Consider the following 25,877-nt stretch of genomic DNA (forward strand, 5'->3'; position numbering starts at 1 on the left):
TGGTCCCCCTGGCCAACCTTGGAATAATATTGTATACTTTAAGCAAGTGATTTTATAGCGACCGGGTAAAAAAGCGACCGGGGGTTTCCACACGTTCAGTTTTCTTTTTCCAGTCAGCCGATCAGCCAAAAGAACGTTGGGCCATCATGGGTATGGCATTCTCGCGCGTGTTTGAACGCCTCTTTGGCAAGAAAGAGATGCGTATTCTCATGGTCGGACTCGATGCCGCCGGTAAAACCACCATCCTGTACAAACTCAAGTTGGGCGAAGTCGTGACGACCATCCCCACGATTGGGTTCAACGTCGAGACGGTCGAGTACAAGAACATCAGCTTCACAGTGTGGGACGTCGGTGGACAAGACAAGATTCGTCCGTTGTGGCGCCACTATTACCAAAACACACAAGGCCTGATCTTCGTGGTCGACTCGAACGACAGAGATCGTGTCGACGCGGCTCGTGACGAATTGCACCGCATGTTGAACGAAGACGAACTCCGAGACTCGATCTTGCTCGTGTTTGCCAACAAGCAAGATTTGCCCAACGCCATGAGTGCTGCGGAAATGACCGACAAGTTGGGCTTGCACGGTCTTCGCCACCGCCAATGGTTTATCCAAGCGTGCTGTGCCACGACCGGTGACGGGTTGTACGAAGGTTTGGACTGGCTCTCGGCCACCCTCCAAAAGCGAAAGTAAATGTAGGCAGCACTGTGCCGAAGCAGCGATTCCTCTCGTGGCGCTGCTTCCCAGCTTAGTTTTGCATTCATTTATATTTTAAGTTTGCATGCAATGTGGACGATGATCTAATATACCGCCTCCTACTGCTTGTAAAGACGAGTGATTCCTCGCGCCGTCCAAGCGCATGCCGTTGGAGCAAGCGAAACCACACCATGCGGGGGACGGAATCGACACCGTGCGCGACACAAGATGCGCAAAGCATAGCATTCAATACATGGTGGGTATGCTTCCGATACACTATTGCCCTTCTCCGAGCATCATGTTGACGCGCTTCATGATGTAGTCTTTTGCAGGATCGTACGGCATGTCCTTGCTCGGGATTTCCAAGATGGTCGGGATCGTCTTTTCGTATGAGTTCAAAAGGTGGCGAATTTCTTCGGCGATCTGGTACGACGAAGGTGAGGGACAAAGTGGCGTCGCTAGATCGATCAAATCCACGACAGTGACGACTTACATGTTGGTTGATCAAGATAATGGCAATGTCGTCGCGAGTCGAGAGTCGCTTGAATGCGTCCTCAATCACCGAGACGGGCGTATCTTCAGACAATTCAGATGTGAGCAGGACGGGATCGTGCGTTCAACGTACTCTGCTTGACGACAAGAAAGTTGGTTCCTTCGGGAGAGCGATGCCCCACGCCGGCCAGGATGAACCCAGTCACGGTGTCTTCATCTCCGATGATCCCCACAAGCTTCGTACCTTCCATCTCCAGTCGCGTTATCGTGGGGGGCGGTGACTAGCAAACGATGACCTCCTCTAGTCACTTGCCCCTCCATCCGGATACCTCGGCCTTCGCCTCGTTACTACTAGTAATACTACATCGACCGTGATATCCGGAGATTTGTTGTGGCACGGCAGTCGCAGCCGCGATGGAGGCCAAGCGCAAGGAGTACGAGCCGGCGTCGGTGGCACAGTATTACGAGAGCATCTCGGACTGCTTGAGCTTCAACTCTACCATCGAGCAACTACGGTTTGATTCGCATCGCTACGAATGCATGTCATCCCATTCGCGTGCATTGTCCTTAGATCGTATGCACGGAAGCGGCGCACGTTGATTCAAACGGACGGCTACGAAGCCGTGTTGAACCGGTCGAAACGAACGCAGTTGTCGTTCTCGTCATATCACAGCATGTCGAACTCTGGTTTGATGCCGTCAGCAATGTCGGTACGGTGTCCTGGATGTCCAAACGCCCAATGAACACGTCGTCGTGAGCAGATGCATTCAGCCGCGCTGAAACCCCCCATACCTGGACAGACGACCGTGGTGCCTACAAAGGTGCAGCCAAATATCTTACCCATGCACGACACAATGAGCAAGCAACTTGCTCCGAAACTCGTGAAACCCAACCCAACGCCCCAGCCGTCGCCTCAACCCGTGCAGCTCAAACCCGTCGGCGACACTCCGAGCATCTTAGCTGTTGGAAGCGACGTCGTTGTGCATGTAAGGCTTTAGCGATTCCATTAGGTACAACATCATGTTCGACCTAGCACACCGAGAAATTGACGGCGTATGGCTTGGGCCACTTGGGCGGCCGTAAGGTACTCGACCTCACCATCTCGCTCTCAAAGCTGTCGCTGTAGGGCACAGTCGTGTCGGTCCCTGCGGCAAAAGGCCAGTTTCTGTATGGCGTGATGTTTGACAACACTCTGCACCACGTGCCGCTCGAGTCGCTCGTGTCCGCCGATGGCGCCATGTCGACGCAGATGAAGCTGCCTGCGTCAAGCCAACTCAAGCTCGAACAATCTTTTCACATGCACCGCCTGATGCAAGACCAATTCAAGGAGATTCAGGCGCTACAGAACAAGCACGCCGAGCACCGCGTCGCCAACAACTCGGCTGCAATGGCCGACGTTCAAAAGTCGCTTGCCGTTCTCCGCAACTTGCACTTGTCCCAGATCCGTGCGCTCAAGGCAAAACACGACGAAGAACTGCGCCAGAAGGAGCTGACGTAATAATGCGAACTACACCACGCCATGCATCTCTCTTCCACACGATGTGATCGAACGAACTCGAGCGCTGCTGCGGGCACATTTACGCAGGGTGGCAGACCCACACAACGGCACATTTGAGCTCTGGGTGAACCACAGCACCAAAGGCTCGTCGAGCCATTGCGTTTTGTCAAAGGAAAGGGCTGGACTACCATGGTCCAAACACGGCTCATCAAGAAAACGTACAATGCATAGTCCATCACAAACAACTACGAAACACGAGTGTGGCGACGATGCCTACTGCGGCGGAGTCGCGGTGACGCATTCGTTGGTGTAGCTTTCGGCCTTTTCTAGATCTGCATGTCGGAGCGCAGGCGACGCAGTCGCAACGACATCAACCGCTCGACGGATGCAGGCCTCGAGAGCAGCTTTCTTGGCGCGAAGGGTCTCCACGATAGCCTCTTGTTTTGCAATTTCGATGTCGAGTTGAGTAAGCTCTGGCTCAAACAGCTTCTCCAGCAACGCGTGAAAGTCCGCTCGCGACAAGATCACTTGAATCGGCATCGTGGACGGCACGGCGTTTTCGAGGCAGAGCCGCGTGCGATTCAAGATCGTGCTGTAAGGCGTGCGCCCCGTCTAAAATTGCCACCACGTCAGTGAACGATGTGCACGGCATTTCGTTTGAGGATCCCATGGGTATACCGGATCAAAGGATGCGTCAAAACACGTCCGAAGGAGCCCGTAGTGGTCTTGAATGTACTGCGTGTGGAGTGCACCAGTGCCGGCCTGAAGCGCGACCTCGAGGTCTTTGGCCTGGAGTTGGCCCATGGCAACATGCGCTTCGGTCAAGTTCATCGGGACGTCGTTCGGAACTCCATGCAACGAGATGTCTGGGGCGACGTTCGAGCAATGCCGGGCCATCCACGCTTCGTAGCCGTAAAATTCTTCCCGGGTCAGCGTGCGGTCGACCGCATTCCCAATCTAGCGATCCCGACCAGCCATGATATGCCACTCGATTCCTTTCACGTGAGATCTACCTGCGTAACGCCATCGTGCGCGCACTCCAACGTCCGGTCGTACGTTTCTCGGATGGAAAAGAACGCTTGCAGGAACGCTCTCGACGTGGCGTACGACTTGTTCTGGAGCTGACCGAGCTGGTGGTTGCGAGCCGTGGCAACCACTTGGTCGATCTCGAACTCGTCCACAACGTTGTTCTTGTTGAGATCGGCCGCAATAAAGTCCTGACTCGAATCGCTGACGCATATTCCGTTCGCCCACACGTACACCGACGGCAGCGTCGCGACGGGAATCGTTCCATTCTCGCCAAACTACGAATGACGACAGCGAATGACATTCGATGGAAGGGCTGGCGACAATCGGCTTCGTACCACAACCACGGCGGCGTCCAGGCATTTCTCGACGCGGGTGTAAAATTTCGTGACAAACTCCAACGCGAGCTGCCGGTCGCGATCCGAGTTGTACCAGACTTTGGTAATCTTCATCTGCATCACGCCAGCGTGCGCCTTCACGAAAGCGTGCAGCTGGCCAGGCGATACGGGCTCTGTTTCGTTCTGGAGCACCTCCAGCACCGCCTTGGCATACGTCAGGATCTCCGTCGTTGTCGGAGATGGTCGCGTTGGAGCCGGGGTCGGCTCGGTCGTCGTGGCAAAGCACGTCGCTTGGACGGCCGCCGCAATGCTGTCCACGTCTTTCTTCGAAAACTTGTAGCCAGCAGGGAACTACAAGTCGACGGACGTGATGGGCATGTGACGAATCTCAATGTCAACGCTGGCCTACCTTGTCCAGCATGGCTTCGGTGCACGAGAGGTACTGCTGGGACCGCGTGATGTTAAAGACGATTTGCACAACGTCTTGGCGTGTGTAAACGTCGGTGTCAATCGTGCACTCTGCGTTCGCCCACTGCAGGACGCGCTCGAGCTCGGCTGCCGACGTGATTTGGGACGACTTGACCACCTGCACAACCAAACGAAACAACGTGAGTGCCGGTGGCGGCGCAGAGGATGTGCATCTTGCGAATTCCACGCACCGCATTATAGCCTTGTGTGACGCACTCGAAGACGCGAGCATATGTCGTGTCGACGGCGGCAACGGCTTCGTCCGCTGCCTGCCGGATTTGGGCAATCTTGGTCTCTTTCTCCACTCGGTAGTACTCCACGACCTCTCCCAAGTCGACATAGCCGTTCTCGTCCGTGTCCATCGACTCCATCAAGGCAACAAAATCAGCGGCAGATGAAATCGTCGGCGGTACCAGGCTTAGTGTTGTTGTGGGCGCGGCGGTCGGTGGAGAAGGTGGCAAAACCGTTGGCACAGTAGAGGACGTCGCCGGTTCGGGTGGTATGGCAGATGTAGTTGGTCTTTCAGTGGTCGCCATTGTTGCCCCAGACGAAGTCATCGTTGGGGATGGAGTAAGTTCTCGAACGTGCATCGTTGGCTTGGGTGTTGTGACAGTTGGTTCGGGTGTTGCTACGGTGGGCGCTGGAGTTGCCACTGGTGTTTCCGTGATGAGGTTAACCGTCACCGTAGGGGCTGCAATTGGAGCCGGTACTTCTATCGTTGGTGCGTGTGTAGCTAAGGCTGGGAGGTGATCAACAGCCGCGGTTGAGACTGGAGTTTCCGTGGTTGGTTCGGGTGTAGCTGAGGCTGGGAGTTGAGCAAGCGATGTGGTTGAGAATGGAGTTTCCGTGGTTGGTTCGGGTGTAGCTGAGGCTGGGAGTTGAGCAAGCGGTGCGGTTGAGACTGGGGTTTCCGTGGTTGGTTCGGGTGTAGCTGAGGTTGGGAGTTGAGCAGGAGTTGCGGTTGGCTCCGTTGTAGTTGCGGCTGGCGTTGTAGTTGGCATTTGTGCTTCTGCCGTTGGCTCAAATGTAGTTACTATTGGCGCTGGTGTTGGCTCAGGTATTTCCGCCGTCGGACGAGGTGTAGCAAGAGTTGAGATAGTTGCAGGGATAACAGGCTCTGCTGTTGGTTCGGAGGCAGGTGCAGTAGTCTCCGTGGCTGGCTCAAGTGTTGAGGTTGGCGTTCTCCTTGTAGTCGTGGGGTCAAGTGTAGCCCCAATTGGTGTTGGGACTTCTGTTGTGGGTTCAGGAGTGGCTATGGATGGAGTTGGTTGAGGTGTAGTCGTTGTGGGTTGTTCTGGTGGGGTTGGCACTGAGATTGGAGCAGGACTCTCAGTTATAGGGTCGGCCGTGGGTGCAGGTGGAGCTACCGATGTCGTCGCACTCGCTACCTCGGATGTAGCGGATCTTGTTGGAGCCACGGATTCCGCCGTCGGTGCATTTGTAAAGTGGGGTGCAACTTGCGTCGACGAACGACTTGTCGTCGTTGGCTCTGGTGTAAGACCAGTCGTCGGTAGAGAGATCGTCGGAACTGGGAAGGGTGCAATTGTTGTTTCAATCAAAGGCTGGGAAGTTGCGACGGTTGACGCTGGAGCCGCCTCTGGTTCTTCAGCCGTTTGCTCTGGGGTGGATGCAGGGGGTTCGGAGGTGGATGTAGGTGCCGCCTCGATCTGCGATGGCTTGGTCGACGGACTTTCCGAGCGTGTCACAGGGCTACTTGTGGTTGGTTCAGTTGGTGAAGGTGTTGGCTCGGGGGCGGTCGGTATGGTCGTGGTGGGACGAGCTGTCGTTTCAACGACTGGCTGGGTTGTCGACTCGTCCGTCGGCTCTGAGGGAGGTGGAGAAGAGGTCGTTCCATCTCCAGCGGTCGGCGCAGACGGGCCAGCGATTGCTGGTGACAGCGGTTCACGTGTTAGTACGGCGGTGGTTTGAGTGAGCACGGGGGCCTCCGTTGTTGGTTCAAGCGCAGGTTCGGCCACAGTGATCGCAGGTGAAGGCGTAGCGGAGGCGCCTTCCGTGGGGGGTGCAGGTATATCGCTTGTCGCCGTCCAAGTTGGCGCGTTTGTCGATGGCTCCGTCGACACTTGCGTCGGCGCAGTTGTCATGGGCGTCGCTGGTGCGGTCATGGGGATCTCGGTTGCTGGGAATGGCGAGTTCAGATTCGGTTCGACGACGGTCGTGGTTAGACGAGTGGTCGTTGCAGGGGTGTCCGGCATCGGCCTTTGCGTTGTTTGACCTTCTTCCGCGTTTGGTGCAGTCACTACAGCGGCAATTGTAGCAGGCGTCTCTGTAGATGGGTCCGTTTGAATAATGGTCGTAGCCTCGACAGTCGAGTCTTGGAGAGGGGGTGGCGTGCCAGTTGGGGGCAGTGTCGTTGTCGTTGTGGATTCCGCCGCGGCGCCGCCATCATGACCATCCGCTGGGGTCAACAAAGGGGGCGGAATCTTGGCCATTTCAGTCGAAAGGACGGGGGTGCTTGCCGCGATGACCGCCGTCGTTGGCTCGGGGGTGTCAACCTCAGCGGTCGATTCTGGCGGCGCGACCACCGACGTTGCATTCATCGCGTCACTGCCTACACGACACAAGGGCCGAGTTCATTTCGCATGGGGCGGTGTTCAAAACGTACCAAACAACGCGTTGTGGGTGAACATTTGAGCTCGCGCAAGCGCAGGCGTCATCTTGGTCGTGCCTGACGTTCCGGCAATGGCAGCACCGGCCAACGCCATGCCACACAACAAGGCGACTCCACGCTTCCAAGGGGAGCCCGGGCGATGACGCACGGGGGGCTGCATTGGCTTGGCAAACATGACGGTGCATGCCTCGTTCTCGCTGCCGTACGCTGCCGGGGCATGCGCGGCAAGCGTGCGTCCAGAGGGTGCGGGGCGTGCCATCGCAAATTCAACAGTGCCATGCGCTGTCCCCCGTTGGTGTTTGTGCCAAAGGTGCTGCGCCAGATTGCTTTGGAAACGGCTTGCGACCGACTCAGTCTCATGTAACAGTTAATGGATTCGATCGATTCCACACAGATCGTCTCGTTCCAAAATCTTTGTGCCACGATTCTGTCGTCGAAACGGCCTCTGCTTCGCCACACCACCTCGTGCCCACCAAAAACTCGTTCTGGTTCCACCAAACATGACGGCGGCTGCAACGCGTCCCCAATCTCACGGTCCCGTGAATTGACGTGGCGGCGCCCCCGTGTCCACCGCCGCGCCAACACCACTCGACGGCAGCGTGGAGCAGCGCCATAACCTACTACGATTCACCCTACGCTTGCCCAAAAACATGCCACCGAGTGATGCTCCTGCATTCGATGGTGTCGATGTGCACACACGGTCGAAAATTTGGCTCGTGGCTACCCATGCGCGCCGCCGTCCGTTTCAAGCACGTGGCGCTTCCCGCCATGTCTCGCTTCTCTGCGAAACGATTTCATTCTATCTTATTTGATGCGGCGGAGAAATCGTACGCCAGGGTGCGCCGCGTGGCGTCCTACGAGCCGTCGCGTCATGCGACGATGAACAGATCACCAACATACGTACGTCGAAGTGGCCGACGGGATGGCCGTGCCAAAAGATCGAGTCATCGCGACCGATCAAGTACACATGGGGCAGTGTGTTGATCTTGTGCTTGAGTTGGTACCTACGAACCACCAAGCGTCACGACGGATTCAACGTCACGTCAGCGTACTCCTTGGTCAGCGTGCCGTTTTCCGTCCCAATGGCAAAGCTAAAGTCGCTCAAGGGTTTGAAGTTGGTTGCACGTCGGCCGTGGACTTCGTACGCCGCCAACTCTTCCTTGGACTCTTGCGTCACGGCAACGAAGGCGACTGCAGCACCGTGAGATCCATCAGAAACAACGACGACCCCACCGTCACGGCCGTATGTGCTGCACACCTTTTCAAACTCGTTCAAGGCAGCGCGGGACCCCTTGCACCACGTAGCCTACAAGACGTTGCAAGATGAGGCGAACCTGTCGAGACCAGATGCGCTGACAAAGAAGAGAACGGCAACAACGCGGGATTCGCCCAAGTGTACGGGGGAACCCTGGACGTACTCGACGTCCTCCAGCGAATACGCTACACAAGGACACACATGACATATTGCCGCCGCAGCGACTCGCGCATCGTACCTGGCACCACGTCGTCCAAGATGCGCTGCTTCGGGTCGTGCTCAATATAGGCTTTGACACGATATCGATGCATGAGGACGACGGCGGCTACAGCAACCACGAAGAGTACGTCTTGACCGGTCCAGTTGGCGACATCACCCACGTAATGATACGTGAGATACCCCGCGACGGATGCGAACGCGAGAGCTTGCCCCACCGGCGACATGAACATCGCCATCGTCACCTCCATCCTGCCGTTCAGTTACCTAGAAGCCCGATGGACGCTAACAAAAAGCAATCACCTACACCTTCTAACGAAACTGAAATTATATTCATTCATAATATTCAGAGTGCATTAAGTTAAGAGCAGAACGTTGCAATATCTTGGCGACGCTTCACCCGTGAATGACCATGGCCAGCCGCGTAGACGACTCGAGCGACGTCGCGATGCCGCCAAAAGACCTGGCCGAGTTGGAGGTTGATTCAACGGCATCGGAGAACCTATCCGTGCTGTGCGTCAAACGAGGCATTGCAAACAGTCAAGGTTTGTCGTCGACTGTCGTCAAGGTTGCACCCGACGCTCCTTCGACGGTCCAAGTTGACCTCCCTGGGGTCGAAGGCTCCAACGATGCACGTGCGCACGCTCTCGAGCTTGAGAATAAAGCGCTGGCTGCTGAGCTCACTCAATCTTATGCAAGGGAGGCACGGTTACGCGCGCACGCGACAGCATTAACCGAGCGCCTGCACGAGGCGTCGTCCGTGCAAGTTCATCCTGAATCGGTCGAGTCCAAGGAAGTAAATCTACTGCGCCAACACGTCCGTCGACTCCAAGACATGGTAGACGAAGTCGAGCGCGGCCGGCAGCAAGCCGTATTCAAAATCAGCGAGTTGGCGACGAAAGTTGCCGCCAATGGCGAGGACCACGTCGAGGTGGAGTGGATCCAGAAGGCAAAGCATGACTTTGAGCTGCTCAATCAAAGAACGCGCCTACTCCTCGCGCAGCAGGAAGAGCGCCACGCAGCAGCATTAGACGTCGCGATGCGGCGACTCGCGCTCGAGCACGCCGCCGCCATCGACAAACTTCGACTGAATCACGAGATTCAGCTGACGGAATGGCGTCACGAGGAAAGCCGTCGTATGAAGGAGGTCGAGGCAGCTATGGAAGCCGACAAGTAAGTCCACCTGATACAGTCCGAAGCAAGCGTTGTTCTCACTCACGAGCAGGTCGAGCGTCCGACTCGAGATGAAGCACAGCATCGAGTCGACGCGCATCCACCAGAGGGTGGTCGTGCCTGCCGCAACTGCTCCGTCAACGCCAAGGGAGGATGTGGTGGATGCGGACACAATCGTGCGATTGAAGCTAGATGCACTTCGAACTAGGCGCATGGATGCACTCAAGAAGATGGGACTCATTCGCATTTCCATGACCCGAACGCGGCTTCACGTGGCTTGGATGCGGTGGAGTGTTCACGGGGGCGTCGTCCATGCCCGAAAACGGATCAGTTGCCACAGCATCGCCACCCTGCTCGCGCAGCGGCGCCATCAAGCGGCTCGACGACGATTTCAAGGATGGTACCTCTACACGAAGTTGCATCACTGGCAGTCGATTCACAGTTCGGTGCTAAGCCGCATCGTCGCCGTCGAGCGGCTTCGCCATGTCATGCACTTGCGAGCGGTAAGTCACGCTCATGAAACGGCACCATCTCAAGAATTGTGCTGTAGCGAACCAAAGTCATGCGAGCGTTTGCAAGGTGGAGGGGAGGGAACCACGTTGTGGGCGATGGTAGCCGCGAGGCAGCGCAACTCCGCCAAGAGGTCACGATGCTGCACGACGAGCTCGCCAAAACAAAGGCCGAGACATGGCGGTGCAAGCGCCAAATGCTACAGCAATTCAAGCAATCCGCCATGTAAAACACGTAAACGTTCGTATCGATAACAACGTCCGCACTATGATTGCAAGGGCCGCGTGATCAGCACTTGCCGTGCTTGGTGGTTCGAATTTGAGATCGTGACAAGAGTGACAGGAATGCAGCTAGGACCTGGCAACAGCTCATGTTATCGGCCACACACTCAGCACCAGCTAGCCGACGTGGACGCAAGCATGCCGAGCCGCCGCGGTCGATCGCGGCCCGACTTTGTGGAACACTCACGTGCGGTGTTTTTTCGTGGAATCATATTTTGACCAATCAAAACGAATTCTACCAACCATCATCCAATCAGAATGTCGTGTTTGTTTTCATCTCCTTTATGAATTCAAGTGAAAAATGCTAAAAATGTGCCCATGTCGATCCCTCCATCGACGATGGAGTTGGCAACCTCAACGATGTGGGCATGAACCACAATGCAAATGCAACGCGGCTGAAGCCATGGGGAGCTGTCTCTCGGACAACCACCAACGCACTGGCACTCCCTGCATTCGACTAGATCACCGAGACCGCATCGTCGTCGAGCAACCCATGCCCATGTCATCGTCGATTGCCGAGGGCCTTGAGGGCATTTCGTGTTGCCGATGAATGCGCCAAGTATGGCATCGGCGTGTGTGTGGACCGTGAAGGTCCATGGGATGCGACGCAATTGTCGAGGCGCAGGCTCCATCGCTTGGACAACTTGCTTTTCAACGCACTTCCTTCGACTACTGACCTGCTCCAGCACAACCATCTTCAACGTCGTTATGCTACTCTGCAGTAGACTGCTCCACACACATCACGACGGAACCGCGACCAGTGAACTAGCAGCGCAGGCCAAGACATGCCTGGCGACACAATGTGGACGTCCTCGTCTGGGACAGCGCATTCCATCCATGCAAGTCAGTCCTCTCTCATGGGCTAGACCATGACTTTGTCGATGCTGTGCGTATGACGCCCCGAGACGGAACGCATGGCCAACGACCACATACCACACTTGTAGGAACTCGACGGCGCGTTCGCCCGCTAGTTGGTTTGATTCAGTTGAAGAGAAACTCCTTGGGCAGGCTCTTGTCGTTTCGTTCGGCCTCATTCCATGTAACAAGGATCTTCGTCACACGGAGGAGATCGAATACGTTTGGTTGCTCTCCCCTTTGCTTGTCGCGTCGGATTCATTTGATTGCTGGCGACCCCAACGCAAGAGCGGACGACCTTGGCCGCATGACCCAACTGCATTGCCACAGATGATTCGTCGAGCGCATGTGTGTCGGCTTCGTGCGGCGCAGACGTCCATGTGGGCGGCAACGTTGGCTTTTGGTCGTCATGCATCCAGTGTTGGTGTTGTCGAGACGACTCCTCCATCCCCAGACAATCGAAGCAAAGCGTCGTTGCAAAATCACATCTCTGCTTGGAGATACTCGCGCATGGATCGTCGTCCATGCGATCGGGCGACCGTCCTGCAGCCTACACCGTGCGTTTGCGAGGCCAGACCATGCCGCTTCGTTTGTCTTGTTGTGCATTCGGCGGCAAGGCCCCATTCGACGTCCGGAAGCTCGTCATGATCGCGCTATCGTGTGATATCGACGCAGCTGCATGTACTGAATCAACGATGAAGTGCTCGTGGACATGCGGGTCAATTTCGAGCCTGCCGCCGCGACTGGGCACGATTGCTCCCGACATTATCGTTGCATCATGGCACAGGACCTCCTTGTACGGTGGTTGGTTCAGTTGGAAAATCAGCCTACTGGCGCGTCGTCCGTGACTTCGGCAGGGCTGCGCCAGGTCCCCACCACCGTCCTCCTCGTCGCCGAGGCGTTCGAACTCGTTATTTCCACCTTTGGTTTCTGACGCTGTGACGAAGCGCTCATCCACTTGTCTCTGAAGCAGTCAAACTATGCAACTTGGTCAGCCCAGAACGCCACTCTGTGGCGGCTGCGCGTTGCACGCTGCCGAGACACAGCGCGATCAGCATGCCCATTGACCGTAATGGACCAACGTCCCACGTACACAAAAAACTCGACCGACGGCCTCGTTTGGCTCTGGAACAAGGCATCTAGAATGGAGCGGTTGGTAAAGGCAATCGAATGCACTCTTCAGCGACTGGGGCCACCACTGCTCGCACATCGCTGCCACCCCCCAAAAGAATCAAAAGCGCCGACACCCCATCGTCCATCCCAGCAATGTTTGCTCTGCGCTGGTTCCACGTTGCGCATGTCCCTGCCCGCCGCCGCCGCTACACGAGCACCGACGCCTGCATTGCCCCAACGCGATGCAGCATCCAGTGGCGCAGCTCGTGGAAAGTGCCATCGACTGTCGTGGCTAGAAGCATTACCCACAGCGCTTTGTGCTGACGCTTCTCTTCCCATCCACGCGAGAGACCGCGGTGATCTGATGTGTGTACAGTGTAGGAAGGGTGTAGTGCGTCGAGCGCCACCATCCATCTACGCCTCGGGTACATAGAAAGGTCTGGATGGGGCCGCCTCCCTCACCACGCACAGTATCGTGCAGCTGAGCCACGCCGGCCTTCGTCGCGCAAGGCCAGCGTTATTCCCCGCAGGAGCATCTTCGGCACTCGCCCACCACTTCGTGCCCGTCTTCCCCGGTTCAAGGAAACCCCGTGGAAACTTCCCTCTAAGTCCGGGCTTCAACGGGAACTGCATTAAGTACGCGTGCTATCATTCGAGGGCACGTATACTAGAAACAAGTGTATGTGGCCTCGTTTATGCGACGCCATTCCGCACTTACGAGGTACATTCACGCGATCGTGTCGATCGGTCATTTTTGTTCAAGCTGGCAGACGCGCACCCGATGGAAGCGCCTCTGGTGAAGCAGCGCAGCCGATCGGCGGACCACCCGCCCCTGGACCCTCTCGACGCCGCCGCCATGAGCGTTCGTCCGTACGGCACCATGGTCGCACTGGCCATGACGTTGAACTACATGATTGGCACGGGATGCTTTGGCCTCCCGTACGCGTTTGCTTCGGCCGGCTTGGGTCTCACGTCGTTCTTTTTGGTTCTGGGCTTTGTGGGAGCTCTCATCACGATGAATTATACTCTGGAAACGATGGCGCGCGCCGAGGGCGTCGTGTCCAACACAAAGGGTACGTTGCCGGACAACCGCCTCACGTACCGCAAGATCGATTTCAGCGTGATTGGGGACATTTTCGCCGGCAGCATGGGCTACAGCGTTGTGCAGTCGGTGCTCGTGCTGTACTGCCTTGGATCGCTCTGGTCCTACGCGTCGATCTTTGCATCCTCGATTGCGTCCATGGTGTTCACGTACGTCTGGAACGACTCATGCGATGCGTATGCTGTCGATGCGACTGCAAGTTGCGTCAACATGTACTACATCAGCATGCTTGTCTTTTCCGTGATTGCGATTACAATGGTCCTGATGGATCTCGGGGACCAAGCCACGATCCAAAAGTTCTTGTCCGTCTACCGCATCGTCGCGCTGTTCTTGATGCTCGTCACGCTGCTCATCAAGCTGTCGCACGAAGGCATCGACGTGATTTCCGCCCGCCTCGCCGCTCGCGACGCATGGGCATTTAACTGGCGCAACTTTAGTGTCGGATTTGGGCCGACGTTGCTCGCGCTCAACTGCCAGTACAACATGCCCGACGCGATGCAGCCGCTGCACACGTCGGTCAAGTCGAAAGCCCGCATGATCACGTTTGGCGCGATGACGATTTCGGGGGTCTTTTATCTGCTCTTGGGCATCCTTGGTGCCATCGCGTTCGACCAAGTCAACCCCCTCGCCAGTCTGATGTGGAGCGATTTCACTGGGTGCGGCAACGGGTGGTCGCAGTGTCCGTCGGGGTCGCCGTCCTGGATCGGGTCCATCGTGCACATCGTGGTCCTCATGTTTCCTGTCGTAAACGTCACGTCCACGTATCCCATGGTCGGGCTCACGGTCGGCGGCAACCTCTTGACGTCGCTGCCCAAGGCGTGGACGGCGCCGTTGGGTGCGACGCGCGCGCGCAACCTGTCGCGCTTGATTGCCGCCATCCCGCCGCTCATCCTCGCCACGTTGTTCAAGAAACTGGACGCGATCTTTACGTTTGCCGGGTTTTTTGGGTTTGCGCTCGGTCTCATCATTCCAAGCTGGTTCCAAGTGATTAGCATCAAGTACAACCAGCGCGCGTTCCAGTCGGACCTGGCCGCCATGACGCCGTACGGGCTGCCGGTTGTCAGCTCGGTGCTTTTTGCGACGATCTTTTTGTACCTGACGTTTGCCTTTACGATCGCCGCGCTCGTGTCGCTCGCAGTTTAGTTGATGGCTTGGAAGCTAAGAGTAGAATGAAAACTTTTTTCCTTTGGTCTCGTCGACAGCCGGCTGCGATGAATTCTCGATCTTGTCTCGACAGGGAAGTGTCATGGCCAAGTGGGCGAGCCAACGACGAATCGCGCGCACTCCCTCACGCATGCAGACTACACCATCTACCAACGGACCTCGTCGTCAGCTCCATGCGAGAGGGAAGAGTGGCGGCGCAGGATTGAAGGAACGGACATCCAAACACTGGTGTGCAAGCATTGCCGCCGACTCCTGGCACACAACTTCGGCAGTGCGTCGTGGGGCTCGTCCAAGGAAATGATCGCTCGTCATGGGAGTTCTTCGACGTACAGCGGGTCTTGGTTTTCCACGTCTGCACCACCGTCCCATCTTTGTACAGATTCTAGTGACGAGGGCAGCTGCGTCGTCGGCGGATGCCGCCGCAACAAGTGTTGGTTTGCTTCATTCCTTTTCCCTGGCCGGTATTCGACGAGATTTACGTCGCTGCCTGTCCATCCCATGAGCGCTTCCGCGTTGCCATGACGGTCTCTGTCAAGAACTGTCGGTCGCCACAACCACTTTCCCTCCAAGAGGACGGTCCCGCATGACCTGCACACGGAGTCTCCCCACGACAAAGTCGATCGTCTCGCACGGCCAAGGGGGACGGCACGATGTTGGTGTGACAAGTGCCGGCGCCGTTCGTTGGCATGCTTGCTTGGTGGGAATTTGAAATGTGCATTGGAATTGCGCGCGCGCATCCTCTTGGCGGCCATGCGGCAACGTGAGCGGACACTGCCGGAAACCCTCTCGATACATGCGTGCAGGATCGGATGATACGGGACAGTCGACGGCAGCAGGACGTGTAGACGTCTCGACTGGGATGCCGACCTACGTCCGTTCGAAACATCGCCGTGGCATGAAAGAGCAAGAAGCGGGACGGTGGGCACGTGGGAAGCGGCGAGAAAGCACGCGGTGTTGTCGTCCGAGTTTCGTGTAACTCCCATCTGCTACGACCCGAACGGTTACACCACGCTGGCAAACTGCCGCATCGGCCAACAAAAGCGGCAATGGAGCAGTATGGGCGCCCGGCACGGAAGCCATCAGCTGTCCCGCCACCGCACGTCGCTTTCCTGTACCCTGCATCATGGTACGACCTGCTCGCACGGCGTCGTTGTCGGAACTCATGCCTCGTCCACCAGCAAACCGTCGAAACACAACGCACCTTCCACAGCGCCCTCCCGTCACGTGGGGTTCCATCCAACAAAGCCGAACGATTCGAACGACCTCCTTCGACGGCCATCGACCCCCACCGCGGCCACTGGCATGGATTCCAAACAGTACGGCCTACCAGCGTGCAACGGCGACTGCCCTGCCTCACATGGAGACCGCAGCACCGACACACCACCGAAGGCATCCTCCCCGCAAGGTGACATGGCCACTTCTCGCGACGCGCTTCCGAACAATATGGTGGCGGTCGTGCATAAAGTGCGCCCTAGCACCGCCTCCGCCGTCAAATCAACCCGTTTGACGTACATGGTGGCGGCCAAATCCAAGTCCCATCACCGAACGGACGACCACGAGGTCGTCTTGGCAGACCCCGACACGTCGATTCACCGAGGTGCTTGCAACTGCACTGGTGGTGGCACTCTTGACGTGCGTCGCAGTAGAAGCAGTGCCTCCGGTGAAACTGCGCCCGCGCACCGCAGCTCCAACCAAGCCGCCCCCTCTGACCGCGCACAGCTCCTGCAACAACAACGATGCCAACCAACCCCATGCATCACGTAAACGTCTTCGACTAGCTCTGGCATAGAGTTATCACGATATGTAGCATGCACCACCCTCCGGACAGAGCGACCGGAGACCAGTTCCTCCGACATGGACTTGTCTAGCGGACGACCCGATGACTTGCGCTACATCGACCGACTGAAGGACGACATCAAGACGATCCATACCCTGTTGGCTCAGTCGGAGGCTTCTTCCACTGCATCGGCCCCCTCCAACGCACCTCTGCCTTCCACGCCGAGCGTCGCCGCCCGCCGCCACGAGTCCGCGCCACTGCCCCCCGACGTTAGGGCGACGTTCGCGCGATGCAATCATCTAAATACAAGCGACCGGCAGGCTCTTGACCACGCAAAACGCATGCTCGAGCAAATGCTGTCAGATAGCTTAATGACGCTCATCGCCAACACGCTCCCGGACGACAGCGTGCTCGAGTGTCGTCCAGTTGAAGCCTTTGGCGGCGACGACGCCGGCACAGTTTACTTGTCCAACTTTCTGTGTCTGTCGCGCCGAGCCGAGGTGCGTGCGGCGTCGAATCACATGGCTGACGCTGAGTCAGCGCCTCAAACACAAGTGCGTGGCGGAAAAGGCCGAGAAAGCATGCGTCCAAGCCCAATTGGACGACGTGCACCGCCAACTCGCCGACGCACACGACGACATTGTGCTGTTCAAGGACGAGCTGGACAAGGTACTCACACAACCAGAACTTCGTCGACGTTTCCGTTCGTTGATGTAGATCCGAGGGCGGCCGACATCGTCCGAGACGTGGGCACGTTTGCGATCGGAGGTGCTTCGAAGACGAGGATCGCTGCATGATGCAACTTCCCCGGTCGACCATGACGCCGTGATGGAGAAGAACAAAGGTCTGGCCGAGCGAGCGGCAGCGCTGGAACAACAATGTGCCTTGATCGAAGCGCAATATGCAGACCTCCAGTCTGCACACGCAGCGCTCACCCGCGAACGTGCCGTGGCTGCAGAAGCGCAGCTCCAAACCACAAACGAGGTACATGTTCGCAGTCCAAGATGGATGGCTCACGACCTCGACCAGCTGGAACGAGAGCAGGCCGCGTGTGCCGAGTTGCGGCACACGATAGCGCAGAACGACGTGCAGCTCCAAACGTTCGCCGCCACTGTGCAGTCGCTTCGAGCGCAGGTTACCAAGAGCGCACGCATCGTCGGCTAACTCACGGCTGTCGTCGTTGCCTGCGCGTTGTAGCTGGAGCAAGGGTCCGTGCGACTTGTGATGTTGGAAAGCGACTTGGCGGCCGCCCAAGCGCAGCTGTGCACGGCGCGCCAAGACGTCAAGAGTAAGATCAACGAGGTCCAAGCGGCAGCAAAGACGCAGCTGGACCAGGCCGCCGACGCGGCGCGGCAAAATCTTTGTCAACTTCAACATGCGTGGGAAACGCGGCTGGCGGAGGTCGAGCAATCGCAGCAGATGCAGCTGCACACCGTCGAGTCGTTGCATGCGCGGGCGTTGACAACGCAAAGCGAAGCTTTCGATGCCGAGAGGAAGGCATGGGAGACCGAACGGGTTGCGGCGCAGCGTCAAATCACCGTCACGGTCGATCAGCTCCAGCGGGTCCAGGACGCCCTCGAGGCAGAAAAGGCTCGCAGCCACACGATGACCAACGAGTGGACCGCCCGACTCGACGCCAGCTCCAAGGAGCTAGAAAATGCCCAACGCCACGTGCACGACCTCGACGCAGCCAACCTTCAGCTCAAACTGGCCGTGTCTGAAACAAAAATTTCCCTGCGCCATGACATGGAAACGACGTGGCTGCAGCAGATTGCCGCTCTGGAGCACGCCCTCGCCCAGGCACGCGCCAAGCTGGACGCTGAGCGGGAACAATTCCACCTCGAGCTTCAAACCGAGCGCGATCGCGTCAAGCATGTCGTGGACCAAGCCAAGTCAGTGTCGGACGAGCTCGAGACGGCAAATCTGTGCCTGGCGGAACGGAAGCGCCAGCGCGAGATCGACCAGGAGGCGTACGAAGCTCGAGAAAAGAGGGCATCGGATGCAATCGCTCGGCTCACAGACGAGCTCCGGGAAGCGCTCCAAACAAAGCCATCGTTGTCCAAACGGGACTGGGACGCGGAAATCCGGCAGCTGCATCAACACAATGACGAGCTGGTCGCAAAGGTACAAGCGTTGAGCGATCAAGTCCAGCGCTTACGGCAGGAAAAGATCGAGTTGGAACGCCGGACGTCGGCGGCCCACGATCAGGACAAGGCGCAGCTCGAGCTTGCCGTGCGGGTGCTCGAAGCGAGCAACGTGGATTTGGGCCACCAACTCAGCATAGCGCGTGGTGCGCTGGCCGACTTGGAGCGGCAGCTCCACAAGGCGAAGGAAGAGTGCCAGCTCATGGAGATGGCTGCGACGTACGTTTGCTGGTCTTGGGGCTCACGGCCTCACTTGACTTCGGTGTAGCGAGAGCCGCCTCCAGCACGAAACCCGGCTGAACGAGCGCCTCGGCATGGAAAGACGAATGGTCCAAAAGCAACAGCTCGACCTGGACATGGCCACGCAGACCATGATGGAGGAAAAGCAGTTGCTGCAACAAGTCGTGCAATGCTTGAACGACCGGCTCAAGTTGCAGCTCGAGTTGCTGGCGAAAACCCCCCACGACTCTGCGACGATGCCTCGGGAAGGGTGGGCGCACGCACAAACCCAGTGGCAACGTGTCCAAGAGAAGTGCGACGACGCTGACTGGCAGCTCCTTCACATGAAGGCTAGGCTGGACGAGATGACCGACGCGCCAGCAACGGCGCGGCTTCCGCCGTCTACATCGAAGCGACCAGCGAACCTAAAGCAATCGCCCTTTTCAGACGCGATTGCGGCGGGCCAGCGGGCCGTGGCGGTGGCCGAGAAGCTCCATCAACCAGACAATGCCATCGAAAGCGATTCGTTTGCCGCCGCGTTGGCGAAAGAAATGAAAACGATGAAGGACACGTACGAGGCCAGGCTCCACGAACTCAGCGCAGAGCTCAAGCGGGTCCAGAATATGCGCTGCGACCACACGGCCCGACTGCAACACGACTTGGCAGATGAAAAGCTCAAGCACGCGGCGATGGTCATGGATGCACCGTGGACTGATGCATGTGTATGGTGAGCTCACGGCTGGGAGTATAGGTCGGTCATCTCGAAGAGAAGTGTGCCGGGTTGGAGAAAGCTCTAGCCGCGCACATGACAGCCATGCGACGAGAGCGTGATGAAGAAATCGACGTACGATGCCATCGCTTGTTGGACACATTCCGTTCTAATCACACCCACTGTAGTTGATATGTCGGTCACGGGTCGAGCGCGACGGCAAGGCAAAGGTCGCCGTGCTGGAAGCGCTGCTCGAGTGCCGCGCCAAAGCATGCAGCGACGAGCTCCAGCGACGCATGACCGTCCACGACGAGGTTCGAAAGCCAATTCGAAGTAAGACGTAGAATCGCCACGTCCGCACTATCCGCACCTCGGAAGTCTTCGTTGTTTGTCACGCGCACTCAGCCGCACTCGCTTATGGCGCAGCATGACCACGGCAATCGTTCTTATTCAAATGACAACGTCCAGCGCCGAGTCTGGTCGGGCGCACCGCCCGCATTCCCACGCCAGAGGCGGTCCATGCTTCCTCCATGCCGCCGTGTTAGAAAGTGTTGCAAGAAAATCGACTTTGCTCACTTTTTTGATCAAACCTCCTGTGAAATATATCTGAAAAATAGGTGAAAACGTTTTAAAAAATTGCCAAATTTCCTTCGCCCTCATCAACCCATGCACGCATTCCAACGGGACAAGCCGTTGGTCGTCGTGCATGTGGAAGCTACGCAAGTCGAGCGCTTCCGATCGAAATTGGACAAGGATGGAGTTGCCAGCGGCGGCGGCACCCGCGTCGTCTTAGTGGACAATCCACTGCTCTTTGTCCAATGCGACGGATTGCAGTCCCAGGCACGTGTCGAACACATGTGCGGCGGCGGTCGGATCGCCGCCCATCGCCTGTACATCATCACAAGCGTGTGCCTCGATCCATCGTGGATGCCTCACAGCCATGACCTTCTCCCTCTTCAACGCACTAGTGTCTTTCGCGTCGTGGCCTATCCAAACCACCTCCAAACCAAACTCGTCGACCTGCTGCACGAACACGGGTATGCCACCCACCCGACGAAACACACGCATGAACTGCATGTGGTGGCCGCACCACGAGCGGCGCCATATTTCTACTTTGGCGTGTTGGCAGTGGTCTCGAAAGCCCCACCAACGCCATCGGAAGCGGGCTCCACGGTTGTCGAAGCAATCCCCTGTCGAGCGTACTTCAAACTCCAAGAAGCTTGCCGCGGTGGCTCAATGCAGCTGCTTCCACCTCAGGATGGTTTTCGTGCAATCGACATCGGCGCCTCACCGGTAACGACGACGGCGGCGCCGTGATGGGGATGCTCGCTGATCGTGTGTGCTGACTACCGTAGGGTGGCTGGACATCGTTCCTGTCACGAAATGGTGCGTCGTGCGTGGTGGCCGTGGATCCTGGCATGCTCACCATTCCCGTGGACGGCGTGTCCATTATCCATCTCAACATGTTGGTCGAAGCAGCGCTTCCTCAGTTAAGCGAGATGGAGCTGTTCGACTTGTGCGTGTGTGACATCAACGTCCGTCCCCGCTCGATGGCCAAGTTGATTCGCTCCGTCTTGCCCTTCCTCACGGCCCGTGCTAAGGTGATCCTCACGTTGAAACTCGGACGACGTCCGACAGAGACCGCTGTGCAGCAAGCCGTCTGCGACGTGCAAGTGGAGCTCGGTCGGTCGTTTGGCGCATACGACGTCAGGTGGCTGCATGCCAACACTATCAATGAGCGCACTCTCGTTGCCGAGCTCCTATGAGATGCCTTCACCCCCACGTATCGTGAGCAATCGTGCCGCCCGCCTCCGTGCCGACCAAATTCCAGCTGAAAGGGCCGATGTTTGGTCGCTTTTAAAATATTGTACATTCATGCGTGTTTTGTATGGAATTTTGCCAAACGAAATAAAATTCACCGCCTTCGGCAATCGAAACACCAGCCATCGAAGCAACATGCAAGATTCCTTGCGCGAGACTCTTCGGCAACAAAATAGCCGCGAAGCGTGCGCGGAGATGCAAAAAGCCATCTCGACTGGGAAGGTAAAGCTCAAGAGCGACCTGAAGAAGTCCAGCGCGTTGGTGAAGAAGCTCAAGGTTCTTGGTGACTCGAATCTGCAAGCGTGCTTGAAAGATGTCAGCGAGCTCAACTTGACGCGGTACCTCAGCGAGTGTGTGGTATCTCTCGTGGAGGCTGCAGGCGCGTTAAAGCCAAGCGAAGTGTCATCTCATGTCCATCTCATCAGTGCGCTGCACCAACGATACGGAGTGACAGACATCACGGAACCGCTCGTGCAGTCGTACTGCGCTGCGGCGTTCGCTCCACCTGCTGTCGCTCCACCTGGCACCCCCGTGGATGTTGCCGCCAAGCAACGTCAACTGAAGCGCCGTCTGGTTACTCTGCGCATCCTCACCGAGCTGTTCTTTGTGGGCGTGCTGACGGACGCATCGGTCATCCATAACATTCTTCACACCGTCGTCACGCGTGAAGAGCTCCATGCGAAGCCTTCCAAGAAGCAATCGTCATCTCAAAGTAGCAAGCAACCGCCGCTCGATGTCCCATTACTTGTGAGTTTTGCCAAGTACGCTGGTCCGGATTTCTTGGGCACGGTGTCGACCGAGTCTACCTCCGCGGATGGAGGGTCCCGCGGCCTCTGCGGCGCGTCCATCACGGTTCCCGCGGTCATCCAGGCGCAGCTTCGCGCGTTGTTCGACCAGGCCTTCGACATGATTGCAACGATGTACGTGAACCAGCACCAGACTGTTCGCAAACTCGAGAAGCGAAACATGAAGGAGGAAGTGAACCGCGGCGAGTTGAGCGAGGAGCATGTTGCGGACTTGGCGGCCGCGACTCTTCTCTGTGAAAAGCTCACGGGTAGCATCACGACGCTGTCGGAGGCACTGCAACGGCCCATGCCGGCGCTGCCCGTGGACAACTCGGACGACGCGCGACTGGCGCAGCTCCTTTTGTGGGACGGCGGCGAAGGCCGCGCGGAACTTCATGCGGATGGCCCGTTCGACGACGAAGACACTCGTTCGTTCTATGAGGACTTGCCCGACCTGCTGGAGCTCGTGCCGGCGGTCGTCCTCGGCTTAACGGAGACCGAAGTGGCAGAGCTCAAGATGAAGAAAGAGGCGAGTTCCGCCGAGGCCGAGGCCGAAGCGGCGGCAGCAGCAGCACACGACGATGACGGCGCAATCGACGACCTGGCGCCGCCACTCGTTGGAGACGATGCCGACAGTGGGGCGGCCGATTCGGAGGCCCCAGCGGCGCCCAACGACACCGTTCTCGACACTGATGACGACAAAGCAACTGCAAGCGCCGCCCAAACCACGTCATACCATCACCAAATGGATGCGTTCTTCGCTTCGTTGGAAGACATGGTGAATCGCGATCGGTGCGACAAGGCAGCCGTCGACTTTTGTTACCGCAACACCAAGGCGGCGCGAACGAGGTACGTTGTAGTGACCAGGAGCGAGATGAGCAGGCATGGGCACTGAAGCATCGTGTGTGTGTGGCAGGCTCGTCAACACGTTGTATAGCGTCCCTCGGACACATTTGGAGCTGCTTCCGTACTACAGTCGGCTCCTGGCGGCGCTGGCGAGGGTCCTGAAAGAGGACGTTGGCGGCGCGCTCGTCGATTTGCTCGTCCACGAATTCAACTACTTTCAAAAGAAAAAGAACCAGTATCGACTCGAATCCAAGGTCAAGAACATTCGCTTTCTTGCGGAACTGACCAAGTTCAAAGTGGCGCCGCCGATGGTCGGGTTTCGATGCCTCCGCCGGTGCTTTAGCGATTTTCAGGGCCACAACGTTGTGATTGCAACCACGTTTCTCGAAACGTGTGGCCGGTACGTGCGCGATCGCACACACAAACGACGACGACGATGACCGATGCTAGGTTTCTCTACTGCTCCAAGTACACCCACGTTCGCACGGCGCAGTGCCTCGACATCATGATGCGCCTCAAGGCCGCCAAACACCTCGACCCGCTCGCCGACACGCTCGTCCAGAACGCGTTCTACATGTGCAAGCCCCCCGAAGTCGTCGCCCGCGTCAAAGCCCCACGCGACCCGATCTACCTCTTCATGCTCCACTTGCTCTACTCGGAGCTCACGCCCGAGAGCGTCGGCAAAGTCGTTCGCATCTGCCGCAAGTTTGACTGGGATCATGCCGACACAACTCGATGGTTCATCAAAGCGGTGCTCAAAGTCACAACGGCGCAAGTCCTTCACATGGCGGCCGTCTGCGACGTTGTGGCGGGCTTATCCCGGTACGTGGAGGATGCAGTCGCATGGAGGATGCAGTCTCGTCATGCGGGCGTCGTCGTAGATATCACGAGGAACTGAGTGTGTACATTGTCGACACTGTGATCGAAGCGATTCAGTTGCACTTGACGCTCAACCATTACAAGTACCACCAGCGCAACCTGGGCTTGGTCAAGCTCCTGGGCGAGCTGTACAACCACCAGCTAGTCACGTCGGTCGTTGTGTTTGACATCTTGTACGGGTTCCTAAACCACTCGCACGACATGGCGGCGGCGACGCTCCCGGACGAGTTCGTTCGACGCATGGCGCTTGTGCCCGACATGAAGTACGATCGTCGCATGATGATGCGCCACCACCCGATGACGTTCTGGCGTAGGTTTGACCCGCGCGTGCCGTCCGATGTCGACAGCGACCGCAACGTGTTTCGAGTGCGGCTGATCTGTGCGCTGCTCGAGACGTGCGGGGCGAGCTTTGATCGGGGCATCACCAAGCGCAAGCTCGATCGATTTCTCGTGTTTTTTCAGCGATACTTGCTGGCCAAGGCAGACGTGCCGCTCGAAACAGAGTTTGTCGTGCTCGACACGTTTGATTTGCTCTCGACCAAAGGTATTCGTCCTGTTTGTGCAACAACGAACGGTCGTCGCTTGACTTGGTGTGGATGTGCCCCCAGACAAAGTCGCGCGGTACGACTCGTGGGAACAAGTGGATGCGGCAGCGCATGCGATTTGGGCCGTCGAGCTCCAGCAAGCCGAAAAGCGCGTCGCCAAGGCCAAGGCGGCGTCGATCCCTGGCAGCAGCGCCGCGTCGACAACAGTCCTCCCCATCCCGGAAGAATACGACGACGACGACGATGCCGGCGACAACGACGACGATGACAATTCGTCCAGCGATGACAATGAGCGCGCCGGCGGCGGCGCCACGTCTAGCGAAGATGAGGACGAGGAAGACGACGAAGATGAAGACGAGGACGACGACGAAGACGACGAAGACGATGTTGAAGAGGAGGAACATATTATCGTCAAGCACGACGCCAAGATCGAAGAAGACGACGAGTTCGACAAGGCGTTCAAGGCGATGATGCAAAGCAGCGTCGAGTCGCGCAAGCACATTCCCCGCGTGAATGCAGACAAGATGGCGATCCCGACAGTCGTCAAGACAACCCACCACGTCGCGGACGAACCGACGGCGGCGTCGATGGTGTTTCGCGTGTTGAAGCGCGGGAACAAGGGCAAGCTCGAGGCGCGGGAGATCCTCGTGCCGCAAGCGACGTCGCTGGCGCAGCACAGCCAGCGCCAGGAAGACGCGGGCAAGAAGGAACAGTCGGAGCTCAAGCGCCTCGTCCTCCTCAACGTCGAGCGCGATGAAATGAACTACGAAGACGAAGACGGCGCACTGTCGCCGCCACCGACAAGCGCATCGCTTCAGTCCAACCACACGAGTCGGCATTACATCAAACCGACGCGCCACCGCGAACCCAACAACACGAGCTCGTACATTGTGGCCAACCCGACAGGGCGCGGGGCGACGTGGGGGACGCTGGAATCGTTCCTCGAGATGAAGAAGACGTCGATCGTTGGCGTTGGGCCCCAGGCAGCGACGCGAGGCGGCCGGGCTGGCGGCCGTGGCTACCGCAGTGGGCGTTAAGATTACCGTGTGCGAACCGTGCATTTGCAGGCATCACGGCCACCACGGGACGATTGTTGACTGCCGCTGCGTCGCCGAGCACGGGAGGAATGGCGACGGCATGGCGACAGCGGGCCCTAGCACCGACCTGTGCGAACACCCACGGAGCTGTCGGTCGGTTCTGCGGCGTCGTGGGCGGTGGTTGAAAACGGGAGAGCGGCATCGACAGAAGTAGACTAGTGTGGATGATGATGCGTGTAAAACCAGTCAACGAGATGCTGTGCCCGGCCCACGGCTTGCTTCTCGACGCAACAAACTCGG

General features: G+C 57.7%; 11 protein-coding genes across 19 annotated transcripts; 7 read left to right on the forward strand and 4 right to left on the reverse strand.

The window, feature by feature from the left end:
• Nucleotides 1–107: 107 nt before the first annotated feature.
• On the forward strand, nt 108–844 carry H310_13074 (ADP-ribosylation factor 2). The gene has a single exon (XM_008880434.1). The coding sequence runs from the start codon at nt 147–149 to the stop codon at nt 690–692; it is 546 nt and encodes a 181-aa protein (XP_008878656.1). The 5' UTR covers nt 108–146; the 3' UTR covers nt 693–844.
• A 67-nt stretch (nt 845–911) lies between these two features.
• Nucleotides 912–1,515, reverse strand: H310_13075 (V-type ATPase, F subunit). The gene is made up of 3 exons (XM_008880435.1): nt 1,321–1,515; nt 1,189–1,271; nt 912–1,118 (listed from the first exon to the last, which is right to left on the reverse strand). Exons 1-3 carry the CDS (start codon nt 1,436–1,438, stop codon nt 972–974), a joined length of 348 nt encoding a protein of 115 aa, XP_008878657.1. The 5' UTR covers nt 1,439–1,515; the 3' UTR covers nt 912–971.
• A 60-nt stretch (nt 1,516–1,575) lies between these two features.
• H310_13076 (hypothetical protein) lies at nt 1,576–2,786 on the forward strand. Its single transcript, XM_008880436.1, has 5 exons — nt 1,576–1,702; nt 1,759–1,897; nt 1,949–2,173; nt 2,221–2,271; nt 2,314–2,786. The coding sequence occupies exons 1-5, from the start codon at nt 1,602–1,604 to the stop codon at nt 2,683–2,685; spliced, it is 888 nt and encodes a 295-aa protein (XP_008878658.1). The 5' UTR covers nt 1,576–1,601; the 3' UTR covers nt 2,686–2,786.
• A 113-nt stretch (nt 2,787–2,899) lies between these two features.
• Nucleotides 2,900–5,300, reverse strand: H310_13077 (hypothetical protein). The gene is made up of 6 exons (XM_008880437.1): nt 4,709–5,300; nt 4,459–4,635; nt 4,050–4,400; nt 3,699–3,989; nt 3,364–3,642; nt 2,900–3,297 (listed from the first exon to the last, which is right to left on the reverse strand). Exons 1-6 carry the CDS (start codon nt 5,105–5,107, stop codon nt 2,959–2,961), a joined length of 1,836 nt encoding a protein of 611 aa, XP_008878659.1. The 5' UTR covers nt 5,108–5,300; the 3' UTR covers nt 2,900–2,958.
• Nucleotides 5,301–6,219: 919 nt separating this feature from the next.
• H310_13078 (hypothetical protein) lies at nt 6,220–7,460 on the reverse strand (the record flags this gene model as incomplete). Its single annotated transcript, XM_008880438.1, has 3 exons — nt 7,141–7,460; nt 6,434–7,086; nt 6,220–6,405 (listed from the first exon to the last, which is right to left on the reverse strand). Exons 1-3 carry the CDS (start codon nt 7,403–7,405, stop codon nt 6,220–6,222), a joined length of 1,104 nt encoding a protein of 367 aa, XP_008878660.1. The 5' UTR covers nt 7,406–7,460.
• A 344-nt stretch (nt 7,461–7,804) lies between these two features.
• H310_13079 (hypothetical protein) lies at nt 7,805–8,902 on the reverse strand. Of its 4 annotated transcripts, XM_008880439.1 has the most exons (6): nt 8,640–8,902; nt 8,504–8,586; nt 8,380–8,452; nt 8,199–8,337; nt 8,051–8,150; nt 7,805–8,000 (listed from the first exon to the last, which is right to left on the reverse strand). In XM_008880439.1, the coding sequence occupies exons 1-6, from the start codon at nt 8,866–8,868 to the stop codon at nt 7,941–7,943; spliced, it is 684 nt and encodes a 227-aa protein (XP_008878661.1). In that variant the 5' UTR covers nt 8,869–8,902; the 3' UTR covers nt 7,805–7,940. The 4 variants fall into 4 exon arrangements, with proteins under 4 accessions (XP_008878661.1, XP_008878664.1, XP_008878663.1 ...); XM_008880442.1 differs by having other exon boundaries at nt 7,805–8,150; XM_008880441.1 differs by having other exon boundaries at nt 8,051–8,337.
• A 71-nt stretch (nt 8,903–8,973) lies between these two features.
• H310_13080 (hypothetical protein) lies at nt 8,974–10,577 on the forward strand. The gene is made up of 3 exons (XM_008880443.1): nt 8,974–9,790; nt 9,843–10,293; nt 10,341–10,577. Exons 1-3 carry the CDS (start codon nt 9,024–9,026, stop codon nt 10,527–10,529), a joined length of 1,407 nt encoding a protein of 468 aa, XP_008878665.1. The 5' UTR covers nt 8,974–9,023; the 3' UTR covers nt 10,530–10,577.
• Nucleotides 10,578–13,312: 2,735 nt separating this feature from the next.
• H310_13081 (hypothetical protein) lies at nt 13,313–15,601 on the forward strand. The gene has a single exon (XM_008880444.1). The coding sequence runs from the start codon at nt 13,331–13,333 to the stop codon at nt 14,792–14,794; it is 1,464 nt and encodes a 487-aa protein (XP_008878666.1). The 5' UTR covers nt 13,313–13,330; the 3' UTR covers nt 14,795–15,601.
• A 227-nt stretch (nt 15,602–15,828) lies between these two features.
• On the forward strand, nt 15,829–20,287 carry H310_13082 (hypothetical protein). Of its 3 annotated transcripts, XM_008880445.1 has the most exons (12): nt 15,829–15,941; nt 15,994–16,412; nt 16,462–16,575; nt 16,623–17,092; nt 17,133–17,261; nt 17,310–17,576; nt 17,622–17,726; nt 17,790–18,955; nt 19,005–19,268; nt 19,311–19,647; nt 19,707–19,799; nt 19,853–20,287. In XM_008880445.1, the coding sequence occupies exons 1-12, from the start codon at nt 15,862–15,864 to the stop codon at nt 20,006–20,008; spliced, it is 3,600 nt and encodes a 1,199-aa protein (XP_008878667.1). In that variant the 5' UTR covers nt 15,829–15,861; the 3' UTR covers nt 20,009–20,287. The 3 variants fall into 3 exon arrangements, with proteins under 3 accessions (XP_008878667.1, XP_008878669.1, XP_008878668.1); XM_008880447.1 differs by having other exon boundaries at nt 19,005–19,647; XM_008880446.1 differs by having other exon boundaries at nt 19,005–19,799.
• A 30-nt stretch (nt 20,288–20,317) lies between these two features.
• On the forward strand, nt 20,318–21,548 carry H310_13083 (hypothetical protein). Its single transcript, XM_008880448.1, has 2 exons — nt 20,318–20,957; nt 21,020–21,548. The coding sequence occupies exons 1-2, from the start codon at nt 20,331–20,333 to the stop codon at nt 21,428–21,430; spliced, it is 1,038 nt and encodes a 345-aa protein (XP_008878670.1). The 5' UTR covers nt 20,318–20,330; the 3' UTR covers nt 21,431–21,548.
• On the forward strand, nt 21,517–25,863 carry H310_13084 (hypothetical protein). Of its 4 annotated transcripts, XM_008880449.1 has the most exons (6): nt 21,517–23,119; nt 23,187–23,516; nt 23,567–23,938; nt 23,998–24,258; nt 24,310–24,539; nt 24,604–25,863. In XM_008880449.1, the coding sequence occupies exons 1-6, from the start codon at nt 21,540–21,542 to the stop codon at nt 25,575–25,577; spliced, it is 3,747 nt and encodes a 1,248-aa protein (XP_008878671.1). In that variant the 5' UTR covers nt 21,517–21,539; the 3' UTR covers nt 25,578–25,863. The 4 variants fall into 4 exon arrangements, with proteins under 4 accessions (XP_008878671.1, XP_008878674.1, XP_008878673.1 ...); XM_008880452.1 differs by having other exon boundaries at nt 23,998–24,539; XM_008880451.1 differs by having other exon boundaries at nt 24,310–25,863.
• The last annotated feature ends 14 nt before the right edge of the window (nt 25,864–25,877 follow it).

Source organism: Aphanomyces invadans (genome assembly GCF_000520115.1).
Source record: "Aphanomyces invadans strain NJM9701 unplaced genomic scaffold supercont1.47, whole genome shotgun sequence".
Taxonomy (NCBI): domain Eukaryota; phylum Oomycota; class Saprolegniomycetes; order Saprolegniales; family Verrucalvaceae; genus Aphanomyces; species Aphanomyces invadans.

What these genes read in the sequence shown, in the direction of transcription:
- H310_13084 (XM_008880452.1), top strand. Translation starts at nt 21,540, where the DNA reads ATGCGTGTTTTGTATGGAATTTTGCCAAACGAAATAAAATTCACCGCC. An exon ending in ACCAAGGCGGCGCGAACGAG is followed by an intron (nt 23,120 to 23,186) that starts GTACGTTGTAGT and finishes TGTGTGTGGCAG; the next exon opens with GCTCGTCAACACGTTGTATA. An exon ending in TTTCTCGAAACGTGTGGCCG is followed by an intron (nt 23,517 to 23,566) that starts GTACGTGCGCGA and finishes GACCGATGCTAG; the next exon opens with GTTTCTCTACTGCTCCAAGT.
- H310_13076 (XM_008880436.1), top strand. Translation starts at nt 1,602, where the DNA reads ATGGAGGCCAAGCGCAAGGAGTACGAGCCGGCGTCGGTGGCACAGTAT. An exon ending in TGATGCCGTCAGCAATGTCG is followed by an intron (nt 1,898 to 1,948) that starts GTACGGTGTCCT and finishes CGTCGTGAGCAG; the next exon opens with ATGCATTCAGCCGCGCTGAA. An exon ending in GAAGCGACGTCGTTGTGCAT is followed by an intron (nt 2,174 to 2,220) that starts GTAAGGCTTTAG and finishes TGTTCGACCTAG; the next exon opens with CACACCGAGAAATTGACGGC.
- H310_13082 (XM_008880447.1), top strand. Translation starts at nt 15,862, where the DNA reads ATGGAGCAGTATGGGCGCCCGGCACGGAAGCCATCAGCTGTCCCGCCA. An exon ending in CAACCAACCCCATGCATCAC is followed by an intron (nt 16,576 to 16,622) that starts GTAAACGTCTTC and finishes CACGATATGTAG; the next exon opens with CATGCACCACCCTCCGGACA. An exon ending in TCAAGGACGAGCTGGACAAG is followed by an intron (nt 17,262 to 17,309) that starts GTACTCACACAA and finishes TCGTTGATGTAG; the next exon opens with ATCCGAGGGCGGCCGACATC.
- H310_13074 (XM_008880434.1), top strand. Translation starts at nt 147, where the DNA reads ATGGGTATGGCATTCTCGCGCGTGTTTGAACGCCTCTTTGGCAAGAAA.
- H310_13075 (XM_008880435.1), bottom strand. Translation starts at nt 1,438, where the DNA reads ATGGAAGGTACGAAGCTTGTGGGGATCATCGGAGATGAAGACACCGTG. An exon ending in CTTTCTTGTCGTCAAGCAGA is followed by an intron (nt 1,272 to 1,320) that starts GTACGTTGAACG and finishes AATTGTCTGAAG; the next exon opens with ATACGCCCGTCTCGGTGATT. An exon ending in TTATCTTGATCAACCAACAT is followed by an intron (nt 1,119 to 1,188) that starts GTAAGTCGTCAC and finishes TCGTCGTACCAG; the next exon opens with ATCGCCGAAGAAATTCGCCA.
- H310_13080 (XM_008880443.1), top strand. Translation starts at nt 9,024, where the DNA reads ATGACCATGGCCAGCCGCGTAGACGACTCGAGCGACGTCGCGATGCCG. An exon ending in GCAGCTATGGAAGCCGACAA is followed by an intron (nt 9,791 to 9,842) that starts GTAAGTCCACCT and finishes ACTCACGAGCAG; the next exon opens with GTCGAGCGTCCGACTCGAGA. An exon ending in ATGTCATGCACTTGCGAGCG is followed by an intron (nt 10,294 to 10,340) that starts GTAAGTCACGCT and finishes ATTGTGCTGTAG; the next exon opens with CGAACCAAAGTCATGCGAGC.
- H310_13083 (XM_008880448.1), top strand. Translation starts at nt 20,331, where the DNA reads ATGCACGCATTCCAACGGGACAAGCCGTTGGTCGTCGTGCATGTGGAA. An exon ending in TCGACATCGGCGCCTCACCG is followed by an intron (nt 20,958 to 21,019) that starts GTAACGACGACG and finishes TGACTACCGTAG; the next exon opens with GGTGGCTGGACATCGTTCCT.
- H310_13081 (XM_008880444.1), top strand. Translation starts at nt 13,331, where the DNA reads ATGGAAGCGCCTCTGGTGAAGCAGCGCAGCCGATCGGCGGACCACCCG.
- H310_13077 (XM_008880437.1), bottom strand. Translation starts at nt 5,107, where the DNA reads ATGCACGTTCGAGAACTTACTCCATCCCCAACGATGACTTCGTCTGGG. An exon ending in TGGACGCCGCCGTGGTTGTG is followed by an intron (nt 3,990 to 4,049) that starts GTACGAAGCCGA and finishes CGTCATTCGTAG; the next exon opens with TTTGGCGAGAATGGAACGAT. An exon ending in CGCACGATGGCGTTACGCAG is followed by an intron (nt 3,643 to 3,698) that starts GTAGATCTCACG and finishes CGGGATCGCTAG; the next exon opens with ATTGGGAATGCGGTCGACCG.
- H310_13079 (XM_008880442.1), bottom strand. Translation starts at nt 8,868, where the DNA reads ATGGAGGTGACGATGGCGATGTTCATGTCGCCGGTGGGGCAAGCTCTC. An exon ending in CTTGGACGACGTGGTGCCAG is followed by an intron (nt 8,587 to 8,639) that starts GTACGATGCGCG and finishes GTCCTTGTGTAG; the next exon opens with CGTATTCGCTGGAGGACGTC. An exon ending in TTGTTGCCGTTCTCTTCTTT is followed by an intron (nt 8,453 to 8,503) that starts GTCAGCGCATCT and finishes AACGTCTTGTAG; the next exon opens with GCTACGTGGTGCAAGGGGTC.